This window comes from Nerophis ophidion, linkage group LG07, assembly GCF_033978795.1.
Source record: "Nerophis ophidion isolate RoL-2023_Sa linkage group LG07, RoL_Noph_v1.0, whole genome shotgun sequence".
Taxonomy (NCBI): domain Eukaryota; kingdom Metazoa; phylum Chordata; class Actinopteri; order Syngnathiformes; family Syngnathidae; genus Nerophis; species Nerophis ophidion.
Window position 1 is genome coordinate 4,452,970 of NC_084617.1, and position 8,769 is coordinate 4,461,738.

The 8,769-nt window shown below is 34.8% G+C and overlaps 1 protein-coding gene across 4 annotated transcripts in view; it reads left to right on the top strand.

Moving 5' to 3' along the window:
• Window positions 1-6,873, top strand: part of trip10a (thyroid hormone receptor interactor 10a) — a 101,803-nt gene extending 94,930 nt beyond the window's left edge. For all 4 annotated transcript variants that reach the window (XM_061905215.1, XM_061905216.1, XM_061905217.1 and 1 more), the window contains 3 exons: window positions 2,738-2,826; window positions 2,936-3,069; window positions 5,933-6,873. In XM_061905215.1, coding sequence (XP_061761199.1) covers window positions 2,738-2,826; window positions 2,936-3,069; window positions 5,933-6,084 — 375 coding nt within the window. In that variant the 3' untranslated portion in view covers window positions 6,085-6,873. The remainder of the gene's footprint in view (window positions 1-2,737; window positions 2,827-2,935; window positions 3,070-5,932) is intronic.
• The last annotated feature ends 1,896 nt before the right edge of the window (window positions 6,874-8,769 follow it).

Here is an 8,769-nt window from a genome sequence, read left to right on the forward strand (position 1 = left end):
ACAAATTGGTGACCCTCGCCCCATCCTTGTTTGTGAATTACTTAGCATTTCATGGAAGCTGCCTTTATAGCCAATCATGGCACCCACCTGTTCCCAATTAGCCTGCACACCTGTGGGATGTTCCACATAAGTGTTTGATGAGCGTTCCTCAACTTTATCGGTATTTATTGCCACCTTTCCCAACTTCTTTGTCACGTGTTGCCGGCGTCAAATTCTAAAGTGAATGATTATTTGCAAAAAAAAAAAAAATGTTTATCAGTTTGAACATCAAATATGTTGTCTTTGTAGCATATTCAACTGAATATGGCTTGAAAAGGATTTGCAAATCATTGTATTCTGTTTATATTTACATCTAACACAATTTCCCAACTCATATGGAAACGGGGTTTATATATATATATATATATATATATATTAGGGATGCACCGATTAATCGGTAACCGAATATATTCGGCCGAATATGGCAAAAAAAGCCACATTCGGCCTTCGGTGGAATGAGTTAAAAACAAGGCCGAATAGTGGCGTGTGACGCAAGTTTTTGAGGCGGTGACGTTGGGATATGTTGTGTACCTGTATAAGTGTATGAGGTTACAATGTTGTGTACCTGTATAAGTGTATGAGGTTACAATGTTGTGTACCTGTATAAGTGTATGAGGTTACAATGTTGTGTACCTGTATAAGTGTATGAGGTTACAATGTTGTGTACCTGTATAAGTGTATGAGGTTACAATGTTGTGTACCTGTATAAGTGTATGAGGTTACAATGTTGTGTACTTGTATAAGTGTATGAGGTTACAATGTTGTGTACCTGTATAAGTGTATGAGGTTACAATGTTGTGTACTTGTATAAGTGTATGAGGTTACAATGTTGTGTACCTGTATAAGTGTATGAGGTTACAATGTTGTGTACCTGTATAAGTGTATGAGGTTACAATGTTGTGTACCTGTATAAGTGTATGAGGTTACAATGTTGTGTACCTGTATAAGTGTATGAGGTTACAATGTTGTGTACCTGTATAAGTGTATGAGGTTACAATGTTGTGTACCTGTATAAGTGTATGAGGTTACAATGTTGTGTACCTGTATAAGTGTATGAGGTTACAATGTTGTGTACCTGTATAAGTGTATGAGGTTACAATGTTGTGTACCTGTATAAGTGTATGAGGTTACAATGTTGTGTACCTGTATAAGTGTATGAGGTTACAATGTTGTGTACCTGTATAAGTGTATGAGGTTACAATGTTGTGTACCTGTATAAGTGTATGAGGTTACAATGTTGTGTACCTGTATAAGTGTATGAGGTTACAATGTTGTGTACCTGTATAAGTGTATGAGGTTACAATGTTGTGTACCTGTATAAGTGTATGAGGTTACAATGTTGTGTACCTGTATAAGTGTATGAGGTTACAATGTTGTGTACCTGTATAAGTGTATGAGGTTACAATGTTGTGTACCTGTATAAGTGTATGAGGTTACAATGTTGTGTACCTGTATAAGTGTATGAGGTTACAATGTTGTGTACCTGTATAAGTGTATGAGGTTACAATGTTGTGTACCTGTATAAGTGTATGAGGTTACAAGCACACACTTATTGACATTTACTTGAGCCTTCTGTTTACATTATTAGCATATCTACTGTGGCTAAGCAGACTTTTGCCAAAAGGACAATAATTCATTTGTTGTGGGTTTATCCACTTTAATGCACTTTGTTTTTTTTTGGGAATGCATGTTTTGTTTGAAGGCCTAATATAAACGAAAAACGTTGTGCTTTTTTTGAAAAGCAAAGACTACTGGAATATTTAAAAAATGTCAATATTCAATAAAAAAATACTTTATTTGAAAAACATGTCTAAATATTTATTCTAGGCTATTTATGCAATATTTAAAAAATTGTGAAAAACTGCATTCATTATTCGGTATTCGGCCTTCGGCCAAGTGTTTAAATTTTATTCGGCTTCGGCTTCGGCCACAAATTTTCATTTCAGTGCATCCCTAGTATATATATATATATATATATATATATATATATATATATATGTATATAATGTAGTGACAAGACACTTTCATAGCAATATGTAATATGTATAACATACACACTGCAGGCTTCACGGTGGCAGAGGGGTTAGTGCGTCTGCCTCACAATACGAAGGTCCTGCAGTCCTGGGTTCAAATCCAGGCTCGGGATCTTTCTGTGTGGAGTTTGCATGTTCTCCCCGTGAATGCGTGGGTTCCCTCCGGGTACTCCGGCTTCCTCCCACTTCCAAAGACATGCACCTGGGGATAGGTTGATTGGCAACACTAAATGGTCCCTAGTGTGTGAATGTGAGTGTGAATGTTGTCTGTCTATCTGTGTTGGCCCTGCGATGAGGTAGCGACTTGTCCAGGGTGTACCCCGCCTTCCGCCCGATTGTAGTTGAGATAGGCGCCAGCGCCCCCCGCGACTCCGAAAGGGAATAAGCGGTAGAAAATGGATGGATGGATGGATACACACTGCAAGTATATTTTAAATATGCTGAGGTTTATGAAAATGAATTGCTTATTGAGTTTGTATTGAAAAATATTTTCAAAAAGTATATAATACTTAAAAATGATGACAATGCATTGGTACAAATGAAGCCATCTCTACTAATAATATGCCTGATCCCTAATTAATGGCTGCTACTTTTTACATTGGAGTACATGGACTACACAGGAAGTTGTCATGAGAAACATGCTTTGTGTCCAAATGTCCATGCAGACCTGGCTAGCGGAGGCGGGAGGTCGAGGAGACACACCTCGCTACAAACCTCACACCTTCAACAACAACGAAGCTCATGAGTCTCCAAGGTGACTCCCACCTTGCATCCCTCGCCGCCGCACTCCTCCTCCTCATCACAATTATCAATGTCACGCAGCAGCTGTCAGGACTCTCACACTTCCTTCTTTCTCCCCGCAGCCCCGACGGCGCTCACTCCGACGGAGGCACGCCGGACGTCTCCAACGCCATCTACACCGAGTTCGACGACGACTTCGAGGACGAGGAGGTGGCGCCGCCGATCGGGAAGTGCACCGCCATGTACAGCTTTCCAGGTATGTCGGCGCCACACCCTGCTGAGCGGGGGTGTGGTCACTATACATGTTTACATACCTGAGCCTCGCAGGTGGAAGTTGAGTGCGAGCCAACAGTCAAGTCCATGATAGTTTGGCCGGGAGCCCAAAGTGAGACAACATGTATGCTAGTTGGCCTGTCATGGCATTGAAAAGTGCATCAGAAGTGGTGTAAAAACTATAAAACAATTTAAATACAAACACTTTTACTCATTTAAGGAATCACAGTGTTTGCAGGCCAATAGGCAAGGCAGGTTTATTTATAGAACACACTTTACACACCAGGAAAGTCAGAGTGCTTTACAGAAAATGACCAAAAGGCAGAAGTTAAATAATCATACACGTATTCATAATTCAAGTTAAAATCCTATAATAAAATGATCATAAAACCATCAGGATTCACATTGAAATCAAAGAGTGTAGATAAAATAGATTCTTTTAATAAATTGTGTGGAATACATTTTTGTGTGTGTGTCCGTGTATATATATATATATATATATATATATATATATATATATATATATACACATGTATATGTATACATACACATATATACATACACATATATATGTATGTGTGTGTGTGTGTGTGTGTGTGTGTGTGTGTATATATATATATATTTAGATATATATGTATATACATACATATATATGTGTGTGTATATGTATATATATACATTTTTATGTATATATATACATATATATACATATGTATGTATATTTATACATATACATACATATATATGTATATATATTTATATATATATACAGACAAGAGATATATGTAGACTGCAGCATGATGGCAGTCGCACATAAGAGATACGTGTAGACTGCAATAAGACAGCAGTCGCACATAAGAGATACGTGTAAACTGCAATATGATGGCAGTCACACATAAGAGATATGTGTAAACTGCAGTAAGATGTCAGTCACACATAAGAGATACGTGTAGACTGCAATATGATGGCAGTCACACATAAGAGAGTGGTGTAGACTGCCGCATGATGGCAGTCGCACATAAGAGATACGTGTAGACTGCAATATGATGGCAGTCACACACAAGAGATACATGTAGACTGCAATATGATGGCAGTCACACATAAGAGATAGGTGTAGACTGCAGTATGATGGCAGTCGCACATAAGAAATAGGTGTAGACTGCAGTATGATCGCAGTAGCACATAAGAGATACGTGTAGACTGCAATAGGATGGCAGTCACACATAAGAGATAGGTGTAGACTGCAATATGATGGGAGCCACACATAAGAGATAGGTGTAGACTGCAGTATGATGGCAGTCGCACATAAAAAATAGGTGTAGACTGTAGTATGATGGCAGTCACATCTAACAGATACGTGTAGACTGCAGTATGATGGCAGTCACACATAAGAGATAGGTGTAGACAGCAATATGATGGCAGTCACACATAAGAGATACGTGTAGACTGCAATAGGATGGCAGTCACACATAAGAGATAGGTGTAGACTGCAATATGATGGCAGTCACACATAAGAGATATGTGTAAACTGCAGTATGATGGCAGTCGCACATAAGAGATATGTGTAGACTGCAATATGATGGCGGTCACACATAAGAAATAGGTGTAGACTGCAGTATGATGGCAGTAGACTGCAGTATGATGGCAGTCACACATAAGAGATATGTGTAGACTGCAATATGATGGCAGTCACACATAAGAGATACATGTAAACTGCAATATGATGGCAGTCACACATAAGAGATATGTGTAAACTGCAGTATGATGGCAGTCACACATAAGAGATACGTGTAGACTGCAATAAGACGGCAGTCGCACATAAGAGATATGTGAAGACTGCAATATGATGACAGTGACACATAAAAGATGTGTGTAGACTGGAATATAATGGCAGTCACACATAAGAGATACGTGTAGACTCCAATATGATGGCAGTCACACATAAGAGATACGTGTAGACTGCAATATGATGGCAGTCACACATAAGAGATACGTGTAGACTGCAATATGATGGCAGTCACACATAAGAGATAGGTGTAGACTGCAATATGATGGCAGTCACACATAAGAGATACATGTAGACTGCAATATGATGGCAGTCACACATAAGAGATATGTGTAAACTGCAGTATGATGGCAGTCGCACATAAGAAATACGTGTAGACTTGAATATGATGCAGTCACACATAAGAGATACGTGTAGACTGCAATATGACGGCAGTCACACAGAGATACGTGTAGACTGCAATATAATGGCAGTCACACAGAGATACGTGTAGACTGCAATATGATGGCAGTCACACATAAGAGATATGTGTAGACTGCAATATGATGGCAGTCACACATAAGAGATACGTGTAGACTGCAATATGATGGCAGTCACATATAAGAGATATGTGTAGACTGCAATATGATGGCAGTCACACATAAGAGATATGTGTAAACTGCAGTATGATGGCAGTCGCACATAAGAAATACGTGTAGACTTGAATATGATGCAGTCACACATAAGAGATACGTGTAGACTGCAATATGACGGCAGTCACACAGAGATACGTGTAGACTGCAATATAATGGCAGTCACACAGAGATACGTGTAGACTGCAAAATGATGGCAGTCACACATAAGAGATACGTGTAGACTGCAATATGATGGCAGTCACACATAAGAGATATGTGTAGACTGCAATATGATGGCAGTCACACATAAGAGATAGGTGTAGACTGCAATATGATGGCAGTCGCACATAAGAGAAAGGTGTAGACTGCAATATAGGAAGAGCCCACAGAGTGAGATGAAGTTGATGCAAAATGAAAGTGTTTGAAACTGGATGCTGGTGTTGCAGGCGCCAGTGAAGGCACCATCTCCATGAAGGAGGGCGAGGTGCTGGCGGTGGTGGAGGAGGACAAAGGCGACGGCTGGACACGAGTACGCCGGAGCAACGGCAGCGAGGGCTACATCCCCACCTCCTACGTCACCATCTCCCTCAATATATGACAGGCGGCGAGGTAGAGGCCACAAACTCAAAACTATGTGCACTTCTTCCCGCCGGGAAGTCACGGCGAGGCAACTCCGGCGCCGGTGGTTCGGGACCAAGGCGGCATGTCCAGGAAATAGCGGCGGTATGAAAACGTCCCCCCCCGTATTAGCAGGAGCACGGTGCTAACAATTGCTCTTTTATTGTCCGCGCCGCGTCAAAAAAAACACCACAGTGATATTTAACCTTTTCTACAAAACCACAAATAAAAAAAACAAGTGCAAGGTTTTTAAATGTAGCTTTGATCAAACACGAGGGCGGCAGACATGTCACACCACTAAAACATCACTCTTTTCTACCACATCTAATTTATTGACCATGTTTATGCTAGATGTCATGCTTTGATATTGCCCGTTGTTTTATTTCCCCCTCACACACACACACACACACACACACACACACGGCGGCGGACAATGTGGCCCCAAAGGGGAGCGAGTAATAGTGAGGATTGTATTTATGTAAAATATGCTTTAGATACCACTATTGTCTTATTCAACCTTTTAGAGGAAGTCGCTAATAATGCTGACGCTCGTCTATTTCTTCACACGTTCTAAACATCTTTTTTATTGTTTCTGGAGGAAGTGTTTTGTGCCTTTCAGGTCAGAATCATTATTATGATTTTTATTGTGTGTGTGTGTATGTATGTTTATATGTATGTATACATATATATATACATATATATACACCATTTTTGCATTAAGATATTTTCTTGGTTGATAACTAAATAAATCTGGAGCACATTTCAAAGATACATGCCTCATTTATGCTCTTACAGAATATATTTTTTAATAAGAATATAATATATATACACTTATATTTACAGTATATATTATATGTATTCTGTTGTAAATAAATTCAAAATGATATATTATCATACTTCTATTTTTTGTTGATACATTGATTTGACACAGAAATATTTTGTAGTTTATTTTTTACCCACTTGTTATTTTACTATTATGAATATATTTTTATACCGCTGTTTAAAAAAAAAAGTGTTCATTTTAATGATTTTAAAAAATATATACTAACAAATTTATTTGACGTTTAAATAAATATTATATACTGTATATATTGTGTACTTTTTTAAAATGAAATATTTAAATATTATTATATACAGTAATAATGTATACGAATATTAGAAAAACTAATGATACATTAACAGAAATATTTAGCAGTTTATTTTTCACCCCATTGTTATTTTACTATTATGAATATAATATTTTTATACCGCTGTTTAAAAAAAAAAGTGTTCATTCTAATGATTTTTTTTTACTTAAAAAAAAATAAACTAACATGTATTTGACATTTGTTTAAATAAATATTATATAATGTATATATTGTGTAGTTTTTTAAAATGAAATATTTAAAGTTTATTATATACAGTAATAATGTATATGAATATTAGAAAAACTAATGATACATTAACAGAAATATTTAGCATTTTATTTTTCACCCACTTATTTTACTATTATGAATATATTTTTATACCACTGTTTAAAAAAAAAAGTTCATTCTAATGATTTTTTTTACTTAAAAAAAAATAAACTAACAAATTTATTTGACGTTTGTTTGAATAAATATTATATAATGTATATATTGTGTACTTTTTTAAAATGAAATATTTAAATATTATTATATACAGTAATAATGTATATGAATATTAGAAAAACTAATGATACATTAACAGAAATATTTAGCTGTTTATTTTTCACCCACTTATTTTACTATTATGAATATAATATTTTTATACCGCGGATTAAAAAAAGTGTTCATTCTAATGATTTTTTACTTAAAAAAATATACTAACAAATTTATTTGACATTTGTTTAAATAAATATTATATACTGTATATATTGTGTACTTTTTTAAAATGAAATATTTAAATATTATATACAGTAATAATGTATATGAATATTAGAAAAACTTATTATACATTATCACAGAAATATTTAGCAGTTTATTTTTCACCCACTTGTTATTTTACTATTATGAATATAATATTTTTATACCGCTATTTAAAAAAAAGTGTTCATTCTAATGATTTTTTTTTACTTAAAAAAAAAATAAACTAAGAAATTTATTTGACGTTTGTTTAAATAAATATTATATACTGTATATATTGTGTACTTTTTTTTAAATGAAATATTTAAAGTTTATTATATACAGTAATAATGTATATGAATATTAGAAAAACAAATGATACACTAACAGAAATATTTAGCAGTTTATTTTTCACCCACTTGTTATTTTACTATTATGAATATAAGATTTTTATACAGCTGTTTAAAAAGAAAGTGTTCATTCTAATTATTTTTTTTCTTAAAAAAAAATAAACTAACACATTTATTTGACATTTGTTTGAATAAATATTATATAATGTATATATTGTGTACTTTTTTTAAAATGAAATATTTAAATATTATATACAGTAATAATGTATATGAATATTAGAAAAACTAATGATACATTAACAGAAATATTTAGCAGTTTATTTGTCACCCACTTGTTATTTTACTATTATGAATATAATATTTTTATACCACTGTTTAAAAATGTGTTCATTCTGATTTTTTTTTTACTTAAAAAAAAAAATAAACTAACATATTATTTGACATTTGTTTAAATAAATATTATATCATTTATAT